This window comes from Dermochelys coriacea, chromosome 12, assembly GCF_009764565.3.
Source record: "Dermochelys coriacea isolate rDerCor1 chromosome 12, rDerCor1.pri.v4, whole genome shotgun sequence".
Lineage (NCBI taxonomy): Eukaryota > Metazoa > Chordata > Testudines > Dermochelyidae > Dermochelys > Dermochelys coriacea.
This window is the reverse complement of record NC_050079.1, coordinates 3,229,503-3,250,349: the sequence shown is the minus strand read 5'-3', so window position 1 is coordinate 3,250,349 and position 20,847 is coordinate 3,229,503. Positions and strand designations below refer to the sequence as shown.

At 47.3% G+C, this 20,847-nt stretch overlaps 1 protein-coding gene across 3 annotated transcripts in view; it reads right to left on the bottom strand.

The window, feature by feature from the left end:
• HYDIN (HYDIN axonemal central pair apparatus protein) overlaps positions 1 to 20,847 on the bottom strand; it is a 450,179-nt gene that overhangs the window by 42,319 nt on the left and 387,013 nt on the right. For all 3 annotated transcript variants that reach the window (XM_043494938.1, XM_038368829.2, XM_038368830.2), the window contains exons 61-68: positions 20,579 to 20,730; positions 20,291 to 20,480; positions 19,125 to 19,233; positions 18,119 to 18,379; positions 15,482 to 15,624; positions 13,953 to 14,171; positions 12,348 to 12,508; positions 2,723 to 2,838 (exon numbers count right to left, since the gene is read on the bottom strand). In XM_043494938.1, the coding sequence (XP_043350873.1) occupies positions 2,723 to 2,838; positions 12,348 to 12,508; positions 13,953 to 14,171; positions 15,482 to 15,624; positions 18,119 to 18,379; positions 19,125 to 19,233; positions 20,291 to 20,480; positions 20,579 to 20,730 (1,351 nt within the window). The remainder of the gene's footprint in view (positions 1 to 2,722; positions 2,839 to 12,347; positions 12,509 to 13,952; positions 14,172 to 15,481; positions 15,625 to 18,118; positions 18,380 to 19,124; positions 19,234 to 20,290; positions 20,481 to 20,578; positions 20,731 to 20,847) is intronic.

The following is a 20,847-nucleotide window of genomic DNA, read 5'->3' as shown; positions in this document are numbered from 1 at the left end:
GAGGTTTATTGCAGGAGTCAGTGGGTGAGATTCTGTGGCCTGTATTGTGCAGGAGATCAGACTAGATGATCATAATGGTCCCTTCTGACCTTAATATCTATGAATCTATGAGTCTATGACTCAGGGTGTGGCCATTGCCAGATGTTAAATTCCTTCTGTACACCAATTTATACATTACACTGTGGGAGAATTTCCTTCCTGACCCACTTGGTGATGAGTTTATGCCTTGAGGCATGAGGATTAATAGTGCTTATTTCCATCCTAGCTAATTTAACTGCTGATGTTAGTTTTACTCATAAAAAGTCTGGTCCTTGCCCTTCTCACCCTTTTGGTAGTTGGCTGCATAATACGCTGCACAGCAGCTGAAGACATGTTAAAGAGGCACAGAAATATTTAGCAAAGCACCCTCATGCCTCAAACAGAGCAGGCTAAGCTATGTTGGGAGAGAACACCATGTAATTGAACAGACCCTGCTGCTGCATGTATGAGACCATCATAAAAACAAAAATGCAGCTTTAATTACAATACTTTTTCTCCTGCTTGCAAAATATGTCTATATTATGACCCCAGTTCAACAAGGCTACTAAGCGTGTGCATAACATTAGGCATGTCTATGTTTGAAGTTATGTACATGCCTAGGGGCCTTGTTGAATCAGGGCCTAAGAGGGGGGAAAACAATAATTCATCAATGTGGGTGGGGAGGTCAGAGGAACAATAACAGAAAAGGTGGAAATGGCAGAAGCGCTAAATGACTTTTTTGTTTCAGTTTTCACCAAAAAGGTTAGTATTGACCGGACGTCTAACATAGTGAACGCCAGTGGAAAATGAGGTAGGATCAGAGGCTAAAATAGGGAAAGAAGTTGTTAAAAATTACTTAGACAAGTAATATATTTTCAAGTCATCAGAGCATGATGAAATACATCCTAGGATACTCAAGAGGCTGACTGAGGAGATATCTGAGCCATTAGTGATTATCTCTGAAAAGTCATGGAAGACCAAAGAGATTCCAGAGGGCTGGAAAAGGCAAAATATACTGCCAAGCTATAAAAAGGGGAATAAGAACAACCGGGGGAATTATAGACCAGTCAGCTAAACTTCAGTACCCAGAAAGATAATGTGCAGGGGACTGGACTTGAAGACCTTTCGAGGTCCCTTCCAGTCCTACAATTCTACGATTCTATGATTCCATATCTCTGCCGCAAAATGCTGAGTTATGACTCAGAATCCAGGCTCCAAACTGCCCGTGCTGCTCTTGGATCTGGGGCACAGCTGCTTCCTGACACCACATCTGGGTATTTTCGCATCTTTTTCTTTTTAAACAAACATTTAATCAAAGACATGCATCCCTGTTTCCCTCCAACAGCAGCCCAGCTCCTACCTCTCCCCCAGTGACTAGGATTGCCAACTTTCTAGTCGCAAAATATCAAACACCTGAGCCCTGCCCCTTCCCCAAGGCCCCGCCCCTTCCCCAACCCTGCCATGAGGCCCTGCCCCCCCCGCTCACTACATTCCCCCTCCTTCGGTGCCTCGCTCTCCCACACCTTCACTCACTTTCACTGGGCTTGAGCAGGGAGTTGGGGTGCAGGAGTGGGTAAGGGCTCTAGCTGCGGGTGCGGGCTCTGGGGTGGGGACAGAAATAAGGGGTTCAGGGTGAGGGAGAAGGCTCCAGGCTGGGGAAGGGAGTTGGGGTGTGGGAGGGGGTGAGGACTCCAGCCGGGGATGAGGGGTTTGGGGTGCAGGAGGGGGCTCCAGGCTGGGGGTGGGGCTGAGGGATTTGGAGTGAGTGAGGGAGCTGCGGTTCAGGCAGGAGGCTGTGGTGCAGGAAGGGGTAAGGGCTCTGGGGTGGGCTTACCTCGGGTGGCTCCTGGTCAATGGCACAGTGGTGGGGGAGCTAAGGCAGGCTCCCTGCCTGTCCTGGCACTATGCTGCATGTGCCCCAAAAGCAGCCAGCAAGTTCGGGTCCTAGACTGGGGGCCAGGAGGCTCCATGCACTGCTCACATCCACAGGCACTGGCCCCCGACCCCAGTGTAGAGCTGGTGCTTGGGGTTGGGGCAGCGTGTGGAGCCCCATGTCCCCCCCCCCACCTAGGAGCCGGACCTGCTGGTCGCTTCCAGGGTGCAACGCGGTGCCAGCCAGGACAGGTAGGGACTAGCGTGCCTTAGTGCTGCAGCGCTGCCAACTGGACTTTCAACGGCCTAGGGACCATTTTTGACTGGGTGTTCCGGTCGAAAACTGGACACCAGGTCACCCTACCAGTGACCTTGATTCCATTACCCTGCGATCCTCCAACAGGACTCCCACCATGCTCCCTTTTCAGCTTCTGAACCTCCCCAACGTGTGGCCCTAACTGCTCTCCTCCCTTGACTTCTCTGACCTTTGCTGACCTTTCCACAGTGCCCAGCAGCTCTGCCGTACCAGTTCTAGGCACTCTGAAGATGAGGGAGCTGGAAAAGAAAGCAATAAGAGGGGGCAAAAAGGAAGACTATTTATCCAAAGTTGAAAGAAGCCACTTGCCTGAGGATGATGGGGGAGGACATGGGGAGGGAAGCAGAGCTATGATGTCACCTTCAGAACTGTGCTGTGTTGGTGTCTCAGGCAAAGAGGCCCAGTCTGCTCCCTGAGCTCTCAGGTTCCCTGAATGCTGTAAAGCCCCTATGGGTTACAGGAGGAAGCTGCTGTGGGGAGCACCAGGTGCCGTGGGGAGGGGGCTGATTGCTATACCTTCAGGACTGCATGGCAACGGTTCTTCGGTAAAGTTGACTGCCCTTCTGCTGTCCTCCATGACCACCTTCCAGGAGTACTCCAGCGCCACATTCCCCTTATTGGACAGCTGGAACCTGCAAAGGCAGCAGGGCAAAAAGGAGAAGAAATAATTTCTCATAGAAGGGCTAAGCAAGCACTGAAAAATCACCTAGGATTAGATTCTGACACCCTTACTCATGCTGAGTAGCGCTTTGCTCTGCCAGCGGTTGCATCATTTAGAATGGATCCACAAGTGCTATTCAGCTTGAGGAAGGGGAGCAGAATGTGGCCCACACATTTCAGCAGATGATTCTACAGTGTATCTTGCCTGCCTGGGAGTGAGGGGCCCCAGAAGAATCCCTAGCACCATCCCTGCACCAACCCATATTATACTGGAGAGGCTGGCACCGGCGGCTTGTGAGAGTAGAAGGATTTCTACTTCTGCATCTTGCAACCGACAAACCTGTTACACGTCTGGTAACTTTGGCATTTGCTGTCAGTGAAATAAGGCCTGTTTTTAGGACTGTCAGTACTCTGGGCTGAATGCTGGTAGTGTGTAATCAGGGTAAGAATGACTCCAACGGGAGTTCTGAACATAAATGGCTTGTAGGCTTGGGCCCTAACTGGTACAGGAGTCACTATAGGGACCAAAATAAATGTAGTCAGTTCTAGGGAGGACTGTGGCAAATATCTGGTGTCAGCAATACTGCACAGCACCTTGCTTTATTTATGGGACTTATTTATTTCAGTGACACCAGGGTCTGTGAGGCAGAATGGGATCAAGGACGATTTCTCCATGCAAAGGAGGGAGCTGGGAGGCAGAATGTAAATACCAGAACTTGGCTCTGGCCAGGACGTGGGATAACGTCTGGACTCCAGAACACAGTGCCACGGCAACCCTCGGGGCTGAGACTTCTGTCAGGCACCAAGAGCCCTGGCAAAAGCAGTAGCAACTCTTCTGCCTCCTGGTGCTTATCAGCGGTCAGAAACAACAGCAAACAAACTAAACTGATTCCTGGAAGCTCGCGGGCTAATGTAGGAGCACTGAGCCTCCCACTGTCCCAAGCGGTTGAGAAGAACCCTAACACCTGTAGCTTAGTTGTACTCTGGAGTGAGCTGGCCCTGGCTGTGTAATACCACTTCCTTGCCTAGGAGAAGAGCTCTTCAAGATGAGTGTCCCTGTGGGTGCCCCACTCCAGCTGTGGGTGTGTCCAAGAGCTGCTGATTGGAGATTTTTGTAGCAGTGTCCGTCTGAGTCATGCATGTGCAATAGTCGTCTCTTGGCACCACTGGCGCCTCTTCTAGTGCACACGTGACCTGACCCCCTCAGTTCCTTCTCTATCATAGAGTCCTTACTGCAAACTCTGAAGTAGAGGGGAGGAGGGTGGGTAGTGGAGCCCCCACAGGGACACTCATCTCGAAGAACCTCAGTTACTGCACAGGGTGAGTAACCCTCTCTTCAAGTGATGTCCCTGTGGGTGCTCCATTTCAGGTGACTGTAGAGCAGTGCCCCACTGTGGATATAAGGGGCTTCAGACTCACTTGGGCCAATGTAGAGATCACGGTGAGGCCTATTATAGCGTCTGACCTTGAGCTTTGAGTGATTGCATAACGGTTTTTGAAAGTGTGCACAGAGGCCCAGGTAGCCCCTCTTCAGTGGCGTAGCCAGGTGGAGAAAACAGGGGGAGCGGAGATAAAAGAGGTGCCACCTGCTTGTACCCACCCGGCGGCGCTCCGGGTCTTCGTCGTCGGGTCCTTCACTCGCACTGAAGGACCCCCCTCCGCCAAAATGCCGCCGAAGACCAGAGCGAGTGAAGGATCCGACACCCAAGTGCCGTTGAAGACCCGGAGCGAGTGAAGGATCCAACACTGAAGACCCGGAGTGAGTGCAAGCGGGTGCCACTGAAGACCCGGAGCACCGCCTGACCCGCCGCCGAAGACCCAGCGCGCTGCCGGGTGAGTAAAAATTAAAAAGACGCCAAAAAATTAAAAAGGTGCCACTTCTGCTCGGTGGGAGAGTGGCCATTGCCCCTCTCCCCCCCAGCTATGCTACTGCTGCTCTGCATAAGTCTATTGTTGGTACGTTATTCAAGAACTCTATGAACATTGCTATTGAGCATGAAGAGTGGAATCTGATCCTCTCTGGGAGTTCTGTGTTATTTGTTTGATAACAGAGTTGGATGCAGGTAGAGATCCATTTAGATAGTCTCTGCATGGGATATTGCTCATCCCTTGGAGCGCTCTGTTGTGGAAATAAAAAGTCTAAGGACTTCCAGAAAGGCTTGGTTCTGCCTAAACAAAATGCTATTGCTCGTCTGACATCTAGTGTATGTAAGATAGTCTCTTGTGAGCTCCCATGTGGTTTGGGATAAAACATAGGAAGGTGTATGGTTGGTTTATATGGAAGGATGTTGATATTTTAGGTAAGAATGCTCTCAATGTGACCTTGTCTTTAAAGAATATGGTATAAAGGGGTCAGCCATGAGCACCCCATCTCATTACTCATTGAGCGGAGGTGATTGTGACAAAGAATGCAATCTTCATCGATGGATGAAGTAGGGAGCAGGTAGCTAAGGGCTCAAATGGGGGTCTAGTGAGGCATTTAAGCACTAGGTTTAAACACCATGCTGGTGTAGGTTGTTGGATTTCTGGGTAAATGTTCTGTATGCCGGTGAGGATACAGTTGGTGATTGGGTGCGCAAATATCAAGATTCCCTTGATCTTATGATGAAAGGCTATACTAGCCATGAGGTGTACTTTAATTGAGCTTGTTGAGAGACCCGATTTCTTCAGTTCTAGCATGTTGTCCAGCACTAATGGGAGTGGCGCTGTAACTGCGGTTAACTGTTTTTGTTGACATCATACTGTGAACCTTTTCCATTTTTGGAGGTGAGTATTGCAAGTGGTTGATCTCCTGCTATTTAGTAACATTGTCTTAAACATACAGCTAAGGGTAGCATAAAATCCCTCCTGAGCAGCTGTACTGAAACTTTACCTGTAAGGGATTAAGAAGCTCAAATAACTTGATTGGCACCTGACCAAAAGGACCAATAAGAAAAGAAGATACTTTCAAATCTGGGGGGAGAGGTTTTGTTTGTGCCCCTTTTGGTGTTCCCTCTCTGGACGGAGAGAGAGAGACCAGGCAGGAAAAACATCTCCTGAAAACATACCTGAAATGAGCATCCAAGTTTACAAAAATTGTAAGTAGGGGCAAGGAAATACGTTAGATTATCTTTTGTTTTAGCTTGTGAATTTTCCCTATGCTAAGAGGGAGTTTTATTCCTGTTTTTTGTAACTTTGAAGCTGAGCCTAGAGGGGAATCCTCTGTGTTTTAAATCTTTTTATTACCCTGTAAAGTTACCTTCCAACCTGATTTTTGCAGGTGTGATTCTTTTACTTTTTCTTTAAATAAAGTTCTTACTTTAAGCACCTGACTGATTTTCAGTGTCCTAGAGACAAAGGGTCTGGTCAGTACTCACATTATTCTCAAGCCTCCCCAGGAAAGCGGGTGAAGGGGCTTGGGGAAATATTTTGGGAAACTAGGGACTCAAAGTGACCCTTTTCCTGAATTTTTGTCTAAATCACTTGGTTTTGGCAGCAATACTGTCCAAGGACAAGGAAAGGATTTGTGTCTTGGGGAAGTTTTTAACCTAAGCTGGTAGAAAATAAGCTTAGGGGGTCATTCATGCGGGTCCCCACATCTGTACCCCAGTGTTCAGAGTGGGAAGGGAACCCTGACACATGTATTTAACTTGTTCTGAACAGGCTAATTTGTCATTTTTGAACCATGAAGGAGCCAGGCTTTCAAGTGAAGTTTCTCTGGATTTGGGTGGAGAGTCCTGCCTTTGCTCTGTGAGACGAGGTCTGCCCGCAGTGGAAGAGTTCATGGGGTGCATGCTGCCATGCGCATCAGGTAAGGGTATCAGGTCTGCCTGGGCCACATTGGGACTATCAGTATGATGTGGGTCTTGTCAGCATGTATTTTCTGTATCACTTGTGAGATCAGTGGGATCCGTGGGAATGCATATATGAGTGATGCGTCGTATGTGATGAGGAAGGCATCTCCCAGTGACTGGGATCCCAGTCCTGATCTGGAGCAAAAGAGTGGGCACTTGTGGTTTAGTGGTGATGCAAATAGGTTGATGGGGGGAAGCCCCATCATTGAAATGTTGACTGTAGGATTCTGTTGTTTATTTCCCATTTATGTTCCTGGAAAAACTGTCTGCTTAGTGTGTCCAGTGTCATGGCATCTTGGGAGATAGGAGGCCGAGATATTTATTTTGTGGTGTATGCACCAGTTCCACAGTTTCGTGGGCTCGGTGCATAATGAGTAGGAGTGAGCTCCTCCTTGGTGACTGATACAGAACATGCATGCTATATTGTTGGTCATTATCCACTGACTGGTCCTTTATGCTTGGTAGGAAGTGCCTGCAGGCATTGCGTATTGCACATAGCTCTAGTAGATTGATGTATAGTCGGGTTTCTGCTTTTGACCACCTGCCTTGAACAGTGAGTTGGTTCAGCTGGGTTCCCCAGCCTCTCAACGAAGCGTCCATCGTGATTATTATTGATGGTGGATCCTGCTGAAAGGGGATCCCCATGCACACATTCTCTGGTTTTGTCCACCATTGTAAGGAGACCAAGACTTTTGGTGGCACTGTTAGTCTCTTGTTCAGGCTGTGTTTGCTGGGGAAGTATACTGAGCTGAGCTAGCCTTGTGGGAAGCGCATATGAAGTCTTGTGTGTCTTACCACAAACATTGTGGCCACCATGTGACCTAATAGTTGTAAGCAGGTTCGTGCTGATGTTTGAAGGCTATTGTTGACTACTTAGATGAGGCCAGTCAATGTTACGAATCTGCTCATGGGTAATGATGCTCTGGCCTCGGTGGAATGGAGGTGTACCTGATGAAGTCCAGTTGTTGTACTGGAAGTAGGGTTGATTTTGTTCATTTATTTGTAATCCTGGATTCTGAAAGAGGGTGATACATTCTGCACAATGTTTATCGCTTCTTCTTGAGTCAGACCTTTCAGTAGACAATCATCTACACAGGTGCAAATCATTATCCCTCATTTCTGTAAGTGTGCTACCACTACTGCAAGGGTTTTGGGAAAGTCTCTTGATGAGGTGGAAAGGCCAAAAGGTAGTATTCTGTATAGACAGTGATTGCCCCCCACTGTGAACTATAGAAACTGTCTGTGAGGGGTGTGTATGATGATGTGAAAATATGCATCTTGTAGGTCGAGGGCTGAAAACCAGTCCCCCCTTTCTAGCACTGGTATTATCGTGGTCAGTGTGACAATCTTGAATTTTTGGGTTTGTATAAATTTGTTGAGCTTTCTGAGATCCAGAATGGGTCTCCAGCCACCATTTTTCTTCTGGGTCAAGAAATAGTGGGAGTAAAAACCCTTCCCTCTGTGTTGTGGGGAAACTTGCTCCACGGCACCTAACTGTAGAAGATGGTTTACTTGCTGTCTTAAAAGATGCTCATGAGAAGGGTCCCTGAAGAGGGACAGGGAAGGAGCTGAGGAAAGGGGGGTGGGAGAGAAAGGGGATGGCATAGCCCAGTCTTACGAACTCCACAACCCATTGATCCATTGTTATCAACGCCCAGGCTTGGTAAAATGGGCGTAGTCTATGGTCAAAGAAACATGGTATTGGCGCTGTATAGTGGGGGAGGTCGTTCAGACCCTTGACCAAATATTCAAAACTGTTGTTTGGAGGAAGCCAGTTGCGATGTTGCGGGCTGACTTTGAGATGTTCTCCAGCTCTGTAGCTGCTGTCTGTTTCTTTGTAGTTTGTATTGTCTTTGTTGTGGGTGATGTTTTTGTGTCCAAACCCATGGAACATAAGCAGAAATTGGGCTTGTTTTAGGCTGAGTTGGCTAGTGTTGGCTAGTTTTGGGCTTATTAGGGTTTTTTAAGTAGCTTGTAGCTTTTTTTTTTTTGGATCCTTGCCCTGCCCTCAGGCCCAGCCAATCAGAAAGTCTGAATGGTGATTTGGCTCCAGCTGCTGCGTCGCCTGAGTGCCTGCGTGTGGTGACCTGCAGGTGGGGCGACATGATGTGCATGTGGACTGTGCTTTGAACAATTTAAAGTTCCTGGTTTTGCCTGGTTCAGCCAGATATTAGCTCCCGGAGGCAACAGCAAGGAAAGTAACCAGCACCCAGAGGGGTGTCAAACAAGCATAAATAGCCATTGTCCAGCAAAGGAACTACAATTCAATGACTCACCTGAACGAGGCCACACTGGGGGAATTGCTCAATCTTGCCTGGGGACTCAGCAATGCCCCCCCGACATGCCAGGACTTGTGCTCCAAAGCACATGGACTGAGGGTATAAAACCTAACACAGGGGGCCTATGCTTGGCCTTTATCCTTCACCACCTATGCTGCAAGCAACAAGGACACTCTGAAGTCTAAAAAAGAAAAGGAGTACTTGTGGCACCTTAGAGACTAACAAATTTATTAGAGCATAAGCTTTCGTGAGCTACAGCTCACTTCATCGGATGCCTCAGCATAGTCTGTGTGGTATGTAGATTGTAATGGATTTTTTACCTTCAGTCCTTTCGGTATGATGTCCATCTGTTTGCATTTGGAGAGGAAGATGATGTCTGTCTGTATCTGTGCGAGTTTTTTCATGAAGTTGACAGATTTCCACTCTATACGGCTAAATTCAGTGCCTTGCATAATGACAGGTTTCAGAGTAGCAGCCGTGTTAGTCTGTATTCACAAAAAGAAAAGGAGTACTTGTGGCACCTTAGAGACTAACAAATTTATTAGAGCATAAGCTTTCGTGAGCTACAGCTCACTTCATCGGATGACCTGAAGTCTGCAACTGAGGGGACTGGCACAGATTTCAAGAGTGAAATCTGTGTACTATGACTGCAATATCCATTGGAGTGAAAAAAACTGCTTCATCTAGATGTTGCCCACTCTAATAGGGTTGAGAGTTTATACTGCGTGCTTATATTTTGTTTTCTTTTGGTAACGAACTCTGACTTTTTGCCTATCACAAAATCTATCTTTTGTAGTCAATAAATTTGTTTTACTGTTTATCTTTACCAGTGAGTTTGTATGAAGTGTGTGGCAAATCTGCTCACGTTTTGCAAAGGCTGGTGTATATCCACTTTACTCTGATGAAGTGGTGAACCAATTAATAAATTTGCATTGCTCATCTTGAGCAGTGTAAGATGGTATATTCCTGGGGTACAGTGCTGGAAGCTGGGGGTGGGATTTGGCTGGTGCCTTTCTCTGTGTGATTCATGAGTGGCTCTGGGAGCTTCATGCAATCTAGTTGGGTGTGGGGCTCCACATGTGGTTGTGCTGAGTGATAACAGCACCTGGAGGGGTTTGCTGCTGGTCACTAGTAAGGCATTGTAAGAGACAGCCCAGGTTGGAGAGAGTTCAGGGGGGCACCACAGTCCTACAGTCCTAGACTGCACCCTGGGGATCCCGTGACACAGAGTGTTGGGGTTGGCTTGTTTTGACAAGGGATTAGCTTGTTTTTTGGCTTATTTTGAAATCCGGATTGCTTATTTACAGCGTGAAAGTTTGCAACTTTACGTAGTGTCGCTGAGGAGTATACTTTTCAACTGAAAAGGCTGAGCCTTTTGTGGTTCTTGTCCTGAGGGGTGGATCTGTAATGAGGCTGTTTCCTGTGTTGATTTGCGGATTTGACCTCTAGAGAGTTGGGCTGTGGGTGGGAGAACAGGAAATCCATCCCTTTGGTGGGGATATAATATTTTCTGTCTGCCCTTTTGCATATTGGTGGTACCATCACTGGCATCTGTCAGATTGTCTCCGATGGTTCCATGATGTCATCATTTAATTGGGAGAGCTATCTTGGAGGATGAAGATGTTTGGAGGATTTGTAACAATTTATGCTGGTTATCCTGAATCATCTCCGGTGGGATATCTTGACTGATGGCTACTCGTTTAAACAGTTCTTGAAATTGTTTGAAGTCATCAGCTGTGATGGGGGTGGTGGCATTACAGCTTTATCTGGGGATAACAATGATTTGTGTGCAGGTGATGTGACCTCTGGTCTGTGCCTTCTTCTCTCTCTTCTCCTATGTACCTCTGAAGTCTCCTAGCTAGGGGATGGTGGGGGTGACCAATTTCACCCCTGGTTGGAGTTGCTGGTCTGGTATGATGGGACCCTCGAGTGGCATAGAGGACTCAAGGGATCCATTGCAAGGGGAAGAGCATAGGTGGGCACATCCATGGCTGCCCATACCAAGATTGTACGTCTTGTCTATATTGGGTTTTGAGTCTCATGGGTTCCCAAGGTGGTCTCCGTGCAGTGGGTGAAGAGTGTTGAGATGAAAAGTGACTTCCATCTTGATCATTGTCCTCATTGCTCAGTATAGACGGGTGATAGGCGATATCATTTGCTATATATTAGTATGCATAGGAGGACTGTCGGGGGCTGAATGGGGTGACTGCAGCACTGAGGAGACTGCAATGTCTTTATGTTGTAAGAATTGTTGCGGTGCTATTAGTTTCAGTACTGTCAGTGTCGATGCTGTTGATTTAGATGGTACTGGTGTCTGTGACGATGGCTTATGTGTTGTCTTGGGTCTGTAGCTCGGTGCCGATGTACCCATCGGTGCCAGGGATGGGGGCATGGCTACTAGTGAGGGCCTTGGCACCGTGTCTCTCACCGGAGTGGTAGGTGCCATTGAGGAGGAGACATGATTACGTCTCAACTCCTTCTCCTTGCAGTGGGGCTCGGCAAAGGTCCTGGTGTGGACGGTGCCGAAAGTGCCTGATGCCTCAAAGGTGCTTACCTGTGTGGAGGTCAGCACCGAGGACAGCCACCTGGTTGGCAACCGCTTCTTTTTCTGTGTCTCTCTATGTGGGGAGGTTGCAGCTCTTTCCATGTATTTTTGGAGGACTGGGTGCTTTCTTCAGTTGAGGCTGTGCCTGGGGAGCCATCAGAAGGAGAGGTTTTCTCTCCTGTTTCAGAGGCTGGCTGAAGTGATTTTTCTATCAGGATCAGCATTAGGCATGGGTTTCTGTCACACCTGGCTCTCGCTTTTAGGTTGCTACAGTGAGGGCACTTCTGAGGGATGTGCAACTCCCCAAGGCAACGGACACAAAAGGAGTGCCCATCAGAGATGGACATGGCTTCGCAGAATGAGCCGCATCTCTTAAATCCTGGAGAACTAGACATTTTGTAGTGGGGACAGGTTTCCCGCTTCGGAAGAAGCTAATGTAAAAAAAAAGATTTTTCTTTACTTAAGTGCAAAGTAGGTACTCCAGTACTAACTGCACTACTTAACTACCAAACTCTACTAAACAATCTAATTTAATTTGTTAAGGTTGAGCAAAAGATGTTGGGACACTGCCAGAGAACACTGTCTGAGGCTGAGGATGGCTGAGAAGGAACTGAGGGGGTCGGGTGGCGCACAAGTTAGATGAGGTGCCAACGGTGCCGCAAGATGACTACTGCTTACGCGGTAGCCAGACCAACACTGCTACCAAAAATCTCTGATTAACAGCGCCGGGACACACCAACACCTGAAGTAGAGCACCCACAGGGACATCGCTCGAAGAAGAACCAGTTTTTCTGAGTTGTCCCTGTGTAATCTCAGTTACTCACTTGAACACCCTGGTCTGGAAGAGCAAGGTTTCCTTGAACTGCACCAAGTTAGTTTCTAGCTTGAACTGGGTGTAATCAACAATGGCACTGATTCGAAGTTCTAGCTCTCGGCTGCTCTCTTCCAGAACAGTGTGGGCGGGTTCGGGGTCTGTCTCTATCACCTTCAAATAGAAATGAGAAAAACAACAGTAACCTGACTGAGCACTTGAGCCCCTCCAGAGCCAGACTTGGTACCACCATCAAAACAGTGAGGGCCATTCAGACACAACCATCCTGAACTTTCCTTCTGATACCCATTCCTTTGCCATTGATTATCTGGACATAGGTGCTAGAACTAGGGGTGTGGAAGGTGCTGCAGCACCCCCTGACTTGAAGTAGTTTCCATTGTATACAGGATTTACAGTTGGGTTCAATGGCTCTCAGCACCCCCACTATAAAAATTGTTCCAGCAATTCTGGTTCTGGAGCAAACAGACACCACCCGGATGACAGGGAGAACTGTCTGTGGGAGCACTATGAGGTGGCTGTGTCTCAACCCTATGTCTCAGCAGAGGGGTTGAGGAAATGGTGTCTGCAGATCAGAATTGGTGAAGAAACATAAAGGAGCCCAGGCCTGAATGACCAATATCACATTGCTCCCACCCCTTGTTAATACAGTGCTCCCACCACAGCAGACACGTGCGTAAAGAAGCCCATGGCTGAATGAACAGAGACTGACTTTCCCTTTTTTCTTAGTAGTGGGTGTTTTTCTCCAGATCGTGACTGGGAGTAAATGAGACTGAATTCCTTTCCATCCCAGGTGAGACAAGCATGTCTGGATCAGGGTGGAGGGGAATTGATTGGAAAGGCCTGGAGGTACTGCTACTTCTTATGGATAAAGAAAATATTTGTCTTCTTGGCCATTCAACCTTCCAGAACTTTGAAACATTCATCACCTGTTTTTCGGTTTGACCTGGTAAAAGCTATAAAGAGAGAGACAGAAGAAGAAAATACTTCTATGGTACCTGAGCAGACCTGCTACATAGCTAATGAAGCCACCTGCTAACACTTGTTGTCTAATACGACCCTGCACACAGTAATGATTTCATGAGGGAAATCTCAGCTGTTAAAATGTGGAGAATGCTCACTTCAAACTACAGGTAGGGTAACGGAAACACACAATGGGGAAGCAGGGTCATTCTTCCACAAGGAACCTGTAACTAGAACCTTCAGGGTCTAATTCCCTCCTGACTGAAATCAGACTAAGACATTTTAAGGACAAAATGGACCATTAGATCATCTAGTCTGACGTCCATTATAACCGAGGCCACAGCATTCCACCCAGCTGCCCCTGCACTGCTCCCACTAGCCCACTGCGCAACTTGGCTAACTCCTATTTCCAGAAAGGCCTCCAGTCTGAATTGGAAGACATCCAGAAATGGAGAATCCACCTCTTCCCTTGGTAGCTTGTTCCGATGGTTCATCACCCTGGCTGTTAAACATTTGTGCAGAGCAGCTGGAGCTGATTAGTCAGCAGTGAATGTGAGCCTTTGTCTTTAGGCTTTACATGGATGGCTCCAAATGCTATTGTGTTTGTTTCACTTGCTCTCATAATCTCACTTCTTACCTTCCTCTTTTTTGGGCGTGTGTTCATCAGGCTTCTCAGAGCATCCACCCACTTGACGGTACGCAGGCGGTCGTCCCAGTCAGGGACCTGGTCCGCAGGAAGCTGGAAGGTGATTCTGGACACCTTACACTTAACTGTGTGCATTTTGAAGGTGGCAGGAACATTAGATTTCAAAGTCACTGTGATGTCCTTAGAACATTCAGCATGGAGGTGGCCAACCTGGAGAGGATCAGAGAGCCAATGCCATTATTTCATCCATGGTCAGTCTGTGGCCAGCAAAGGATGGAGTGTTATTGTGAGCTACACGGAGAAGAAATGGAAGGGCTAGAATGTGAGTCTTCATTTTTCCATGCAATGAATTTGGTGCCAGATTCACCTCTGTTTATTGCTAGCCTAGGCAATGGTGGTGCATGCTTCCCCACATGGACACCAGCAACAACACACTGGAGGGACCACCTCTAGGAAGCTGCTCCATCTGGATCTAATGGGAAGAAGATGCAGAGCTGGATACCAGCATACAGATGACACCAGAATCTAGAGCAACTCAGTCTCCCTCAGTGGCCTCATGTCACAGGGTTTCTGGTCCCATAAATTAAGGAGGTTCAGCTCACCTGTGCCAGAACAGCCATTCCCAGTTTGGCCAATGAAGAGGGCGGAGTGGCACCTGGGGGATTATAAAGGACTAGGGAGAGCCGGAGAGTCAGGAGGCCAGAGAGGTTTGAGGCCAGCTGTAGAGAGCCCCCTGCAGGCCCTCTGTGGAAAGAGGGAGGTATCCTCAGGAAGCCTGCTGACTTTCAAGAGCCAAAGCCAGTGCCAGGAGGCTGAAAAGGGCTGAGGGCTAGGGAGCCAGCAGACGGGCTAGCTGGCAGACCTTCCTGAGCCAGAGAGACAAGCCAGAGACAGCCAGAGAGGGCTGAAGGCTGAGAGCAGCAGAGGGAGACACTTGCTAGCTCTCTAAGCTGCAGGGCTGAAGGCTGGGAGTGAAGTGTGGTGAGGGGCGCCAGAGTCAGAATGGGGGCAAAGTGAGGGCACCAGGGCTCTCCTTGAGGTACTGTTATGGATTATGTGCAGGGGATGTTTGTAATAAATGAATAGGGCTATTTATAGTGAGAAAGACTGTTTGGGCTATTACTGGGGACTCTGGCGGAGGGAAACTGAGGCAAACGTGCCTGTTCTGCCACAAGAGGGTGCTCTAGGAAGGCACAGCTCTATCACACCTTACTTTAAAAAGGGAATGGACTTTTTTAACCAAGAGAAATTCTGCAACCGAGAGCCCTCTGGGAGCAAGAGCAGTTTCCCAGCAGGTTAGGATCCCATGATTCTCCCACGAGAACTGACAGTTCTGCCCCCACAGAGCTCCCTCCTCTGCAAGCCCAGGGATTCAGAGAACTGACCCAAGACACAAATTGGAGCTCCTGCCTGGCAGCGAGGAGCACTGCCACCTAGCCTTGGGTCAGTGCTCTGCTAACTACACATAACTTGCTGAGCAACCTCTTGTGCATGGGGAAAACAAAGTGGTCCCTGTATACCTGGGGAGAGAAGACAAGCGAAGCCGCAGTAGGCCATTCAAACCTCATCACGTCTGCTTTGCTGCGATTGGTTATCGTGAAGGTCACCTGGTAGGGCTTCCCGATGTGACAGTCCCCAAACTGGATGTGATCTTCTCTGGCAGCTATAAAGAATGAAAATTGGGATGCTCACTGATTTGGTTATAGCACTTGTAGGGCAGTAACTGCTCACACAGCACCCTTCCCCTCATACATGTGACGTCCTTCCCATCCATTGGCACATACACACCTGCTTCAACCAGAGAGAGGTCTTAAAGCAGCCCCTCCTCAAGCAGTGCATCCAACTCTCATCCACGGACACACGCACCACCCCACTCACTGAAATCAAAAAGTCTCTCCAATACATTACAGCCTGCAACACACCTTTCCACTTGGAGGACATACGCTCAGGTGTCCTGTGTAACAGAGACACACAAACTCAGCTGTAGAGAGGGCACAATAAGTAGGGCCTGTGATGTTGCACCCCCATAATGCTTTATAGAAGTTTGCTTATGAGTGTAAATATGACATAACTGGAATATGTTTTATGCTAGATATACCATGTAACATATCTCTGCAAAGGCTATGATCTATTGGATATATTCATCCTGTTTGTATGCATGTATCATTTTTGTATTCAAAGTTATGAATATTGGCTATGTACTTGTTTGATTTTAAGTAGCCTCAGTGAAGCAGTTGATCAGCTTCTTGAGAAAAGACTATTTTCAGTAAGTGCCCAAACAAGAAACACTTAAGCTAACAATGAACGTTGAGAGACACCAATCCCCATCTGAAATTTCCTGGGAATGTGGCATTGGTCTGTAAGGAACTGAGTCATGCATGGACATGTGACTTGCCCATGTGACTCCAAAACTCCATCTTGGAGCTGGATTCTACATAGGAGAGGAGAAGGGATTTCAACCCACAAGAGAGAGATTATATAAGCCCCTGGGGAAACCCCTCCATTTTGTCTTCAGCTGGCTCAAGAGATAGCCTCTCCACCCCCAAAGGATGCCTGAAAGAAACTGGAACAAAGGACAGTAACTACAGGGTTGTAAGTGATTGCTGGACCCAGACTAGAAGGAGGCTAGTCTATCAAAGAAGCTTATTGGAACATTTCTGAGGGTGAGATTTATCTGCATTTAGTTTCCTACTGTATTAGGCATAAACTTGCATATTTTATTTTATTTTGTTTGGTAATTTACTTTGTTCGGTCTGTTATTACTTGGAACGACTTAAATCCTACTTTCTGTATTTAATAAAATCACTTTTTACTTCTTAATTAACCCAGAGTAAGTATTAATACGGGGGGGGGGGGCAAACAGCTGTACATATCTCTCTATCAGTTTTATAGCGTGAACAATTTATGAGTTTATCCTGTATAAGCTTTATACAGGGTAAAATGGATTTATTTGGGGTTTGGACCCCATTGGGAGCTGGGTATCTGAATGCTGGAAACAGAAGCACTTCTTAAGCTGTTTTCAGTTAAGCCTGCAGCTTGTGGGGGACGTGGTTCAGACTTGGATCTGTGTTTGCAGCAGGCAAGCATGTCTGGCTCAAACAAGGCAAGGTATTGAAGTCCCAAGCTGGCAGGGAAAACGGGCTCCGAGATAGTCTAGACACATCAGGTGGCAGTCCCAAAGGAGTTTCTGTGATCCAGCTCATCACAGGGCCCTACCAAATTCACTGTCCATTTTGATCAATTTCATAGACAGAGGGTTTTAAAATTGGTCAATTTCACAATTGCAGATGTTTACATCTGAAATTTCATGGTGTTGTAATTGTGGGGGTCCCAACCCAGGAGAGGGTCATAGGGGGTTTCAAAGCTGATGTAGGGGGGCCGTGGGATTGCCACCCTCACTTCTGTGCTGCCTTCAGCTGGTCTCTGAAGGTAGCACAGCTGAGGAGCTTCTGCTGCCAGGGAAAGCACATGGAGGTGGGTCTGATCTCCCACCAAGAGTGGCCATACAGGGAAAGAGGAAGTCCTATCCCTCCACAGCCCAGCAGACTAGCAGCTAGAACTTGGTGAACGGCAACAGCCCTCTCACTGGGGTGCCCCCAGCCCTACCCCTTCTCTGCCCCTCCAATAGCTAGATTTCATGGGGGAAGTCTGATTTCATGGTCCATGTCACGTTCTTCACGGCCGTGAATTTGGTAGGGCTCTAACACTAAGTACCACACATGCTAGCAACTCCTTATAGCTGCAGTCTCCACTGGATGTCACAGAAAGTGGGCTGTTTGACCTGACATGTCCCTTTTAGGGATACTCCCCAAGTCCATATTGGCCATTTCTGACCCTCCTCTTCTATTATTAACAATTAACAGCACTGTTTTCTCTGGACATAAGGTCCCCTCTCCTCTAAGCCCTGGTATTGTTCCCACTTCCTGCCTGCTCTCAATAGTTTGGTCTTCTTATGCTCCTGGAGCAGCGTAGGTTTTCACCAATCTATATAGCTTCTACCTCCCCCTTCAAAATCCCAACACCACCGGCTCTTATCAGCTAAACAGACAGCAAAATTTCCATGGACTTCAACAGCAGCAGGCTCATTCATTCCAAAATCCTGATTTACCTTCTAAAAACCTCAAAGGGACCAAACTATTCTCAACAACGCCTCTTACCCTCCACTCTGTCTTCCTCCAGCTGCCCCTCTGCATTCTCCTCATTGCTCTCTGCTACCAGCCCATGGATGTTCTCCAGCGTGATATCGTCTTGGTAGCCCTCTCCCACCATCTGAATGCAGGTTTCCTCATACTGGTTGTCCACCACTGACAGATGGATTTTCCCTTCCACCCGCTGGGCCAGGCTGGGTTTGAAAAGCACATCAAACTCTGCCGACTCACCATTCTGCAGGATTAGGGAGGCTGTGTGGGGTTTCCTTCCTGCAAAGGAATGGAGCATTTGGTCTGGAAATCAGACCTGAGAGTTGCAGACATACAGAAGGAGACATTCCTAAGAGGTTTGAACAGGAAAACCAACTAAAGCATGGCTGTCCCCAAACCCTTGTTCTCCTGGAGGGTGGCTGAGTTCCACAGGGAGGAGGTCACATGACAGACTTGCTCCATACTGCAGGGTCTATGAATATGTCTTTGCTGCAGAATTAACTTGGGCTCTTACTCAAATGCTGGTTCCAACCTGACTCCCATCCACACACAAAACCCTCCTCACTCCATTCAGTACGATGGTGCTTTCAAACAGGGCTAGCTGACCTGTCCATGGCTATCGGCTACAGGTGAGGCACTGCTTTCTCTCAGGCTGGTAACCCCTGCAGCAAGTACTCAGGCTAAACCATTTGAGTGCTGGTAATCCTCAAATGCCTTCCTACAATTCCCCCAGGTGCCCAGAAGGACAAATTCTCCCCCAATTCACTGTGAAAGAATCACAGAGCAGCTCCATGCACTGCGGCACAAACACTCATGGGAAGTGCCCCGGAAGTCCTGGTGTCTGCAGCACCAATGAGGACCCAGTAACTCAGGCAGCACTTTCTGGCCTAGCTGATCACTCCTGGGCTAGGCTAGTCTTGGGGCTCAGACCCGGGTGCCAATCACCTGACTTAACTTCACAGTGAAGGCATCCCCTACGAGAGCTGCTGGAATTCTTCACTCCTGCCAGCATCATTGCATTTACCTTCTCTGCCCGATTCATCTCCCTCACTCTGATCCACATAGAGGCAGTGAGTTGTAGGCCTGGATTTCAGTGAGAAAACTCCATAGTCATCCAACAGGTCAACCATCACCTGGAGAAAGAAAAACACAAAGCATGGCAACACGGGCTAGGACATGGGGTAGCAAGTGGAGTCATCGAATGTTACCGATGTTCCAGAGAACCAAACACTCATTGCTTTCACTGTTAGAATGTAATCAAACAGAACAGACTATATTCCTCTGAAATTGAATAGACTAGAATTAGAATTAAATTCAACTGAATACAACAGAATGCAATTAGAAGGTAATCAAACAGAACAGAATATAATTAGAAAGTATTAAAAGGTAACGATAGAATAGTATTAAAACAGAATTCATTTTAATACTTTCTAATTATAATCAAGTAGAATAGCATGTAATTATAGTATAATAGCATGTAATCAATTAGAATAGAATGTTACTGAGTAGAATGGAATTAGAACATAATAGAATGTAATTAGAAGGTAATCAAATAAAATAGAATGTAATTAGACAGTATTAAAATGTAATCATGTAGAGCAGAATGGAATTAGAACATAACAGAAGCATTCTCATAATTATAACCAAACTGTGAAGAGGAAAACAGTTGTCTTCTGATATTGTTAACTAAGAATGACAAATTGGTCAGAAAATCTGACGCCCCCAAGGGCAAGTAAGTGAAAGTAAGTAAGTCAGTCATTCGTGATCTTGGCTGAGTGACACCCATTTCAATTAGTGGATTATTAAGGCACAGAAAGGAGAGCTGGTGCAGAGGGCCATAATATCAGACTGGAGAAGACACTGAAGAAGTTATTGGGAAGGAGACAAAGATGAACAGTCAAAAGCCTTCCCCTTTGGAATTGTCCTATAGAATCTGATAGAAAATAGGAGCTTTTCTATTGTTCTCCAGAAGCATCCTATGGAATTTAACAGAGAATTATATCCTTACTACGGATGGCTCAAAACACATGCAGAAAGGATCTCATTATATATTCAATTCCACAGAGTTTTAATGTGCTTTCTAGACATCTCTACTGGCTTCATTTGTATTAAGTTCTATAAGGCTTGTCCGTAACCGGAGGAAAATTTGCTTCAGTGCCATTTTTAAGCTTTTGCCTAGCAAGTTATTACCTGGACGGGTATCACGCCACTGTTCTTAAGGACAAAAGGGAGTTTCTCTGAATGCTCTAGCAGGAGCCTCTTGAAGAGGAGCAGTGGGTTCCCTCTTTTGTTGCGGAGGACAGGGCGCAAGATGTTCACTTGGGGGAAGTTCCCATCCCCGGTGATATCAAATGTTAAATTTCGTGATTTAGCGACCAAGCTGCAGGGAGTAGGAAAAAATCATTGTTCCAGGCACATGCCTGCTATGTACACAGGGGACAGGAAAGCCCGCCCCCAGGAAACAGTGGGTTAAATTACCTTGGCAGTCCATCAATGAAAGCTTCAAAAATGCACTGGTAGTTCTGCATCGTCTGTGGGGTGAAAGTCACTGTAGCAAAGGCATGGGAGTGGCTGGGGACGCACATCCGAATGGGATCCACCTCGAAGATGTCATTAATGCGGGCAGCAGCCTTAGGGGAAACCCAGACAGCAGGGGTGGCTATGAAATACCCCTCCCATAGACACAGTCAGTGGAATTCACACACACAAAACATACACAGTATATAAGAGCCACAGAGTCAAGACTC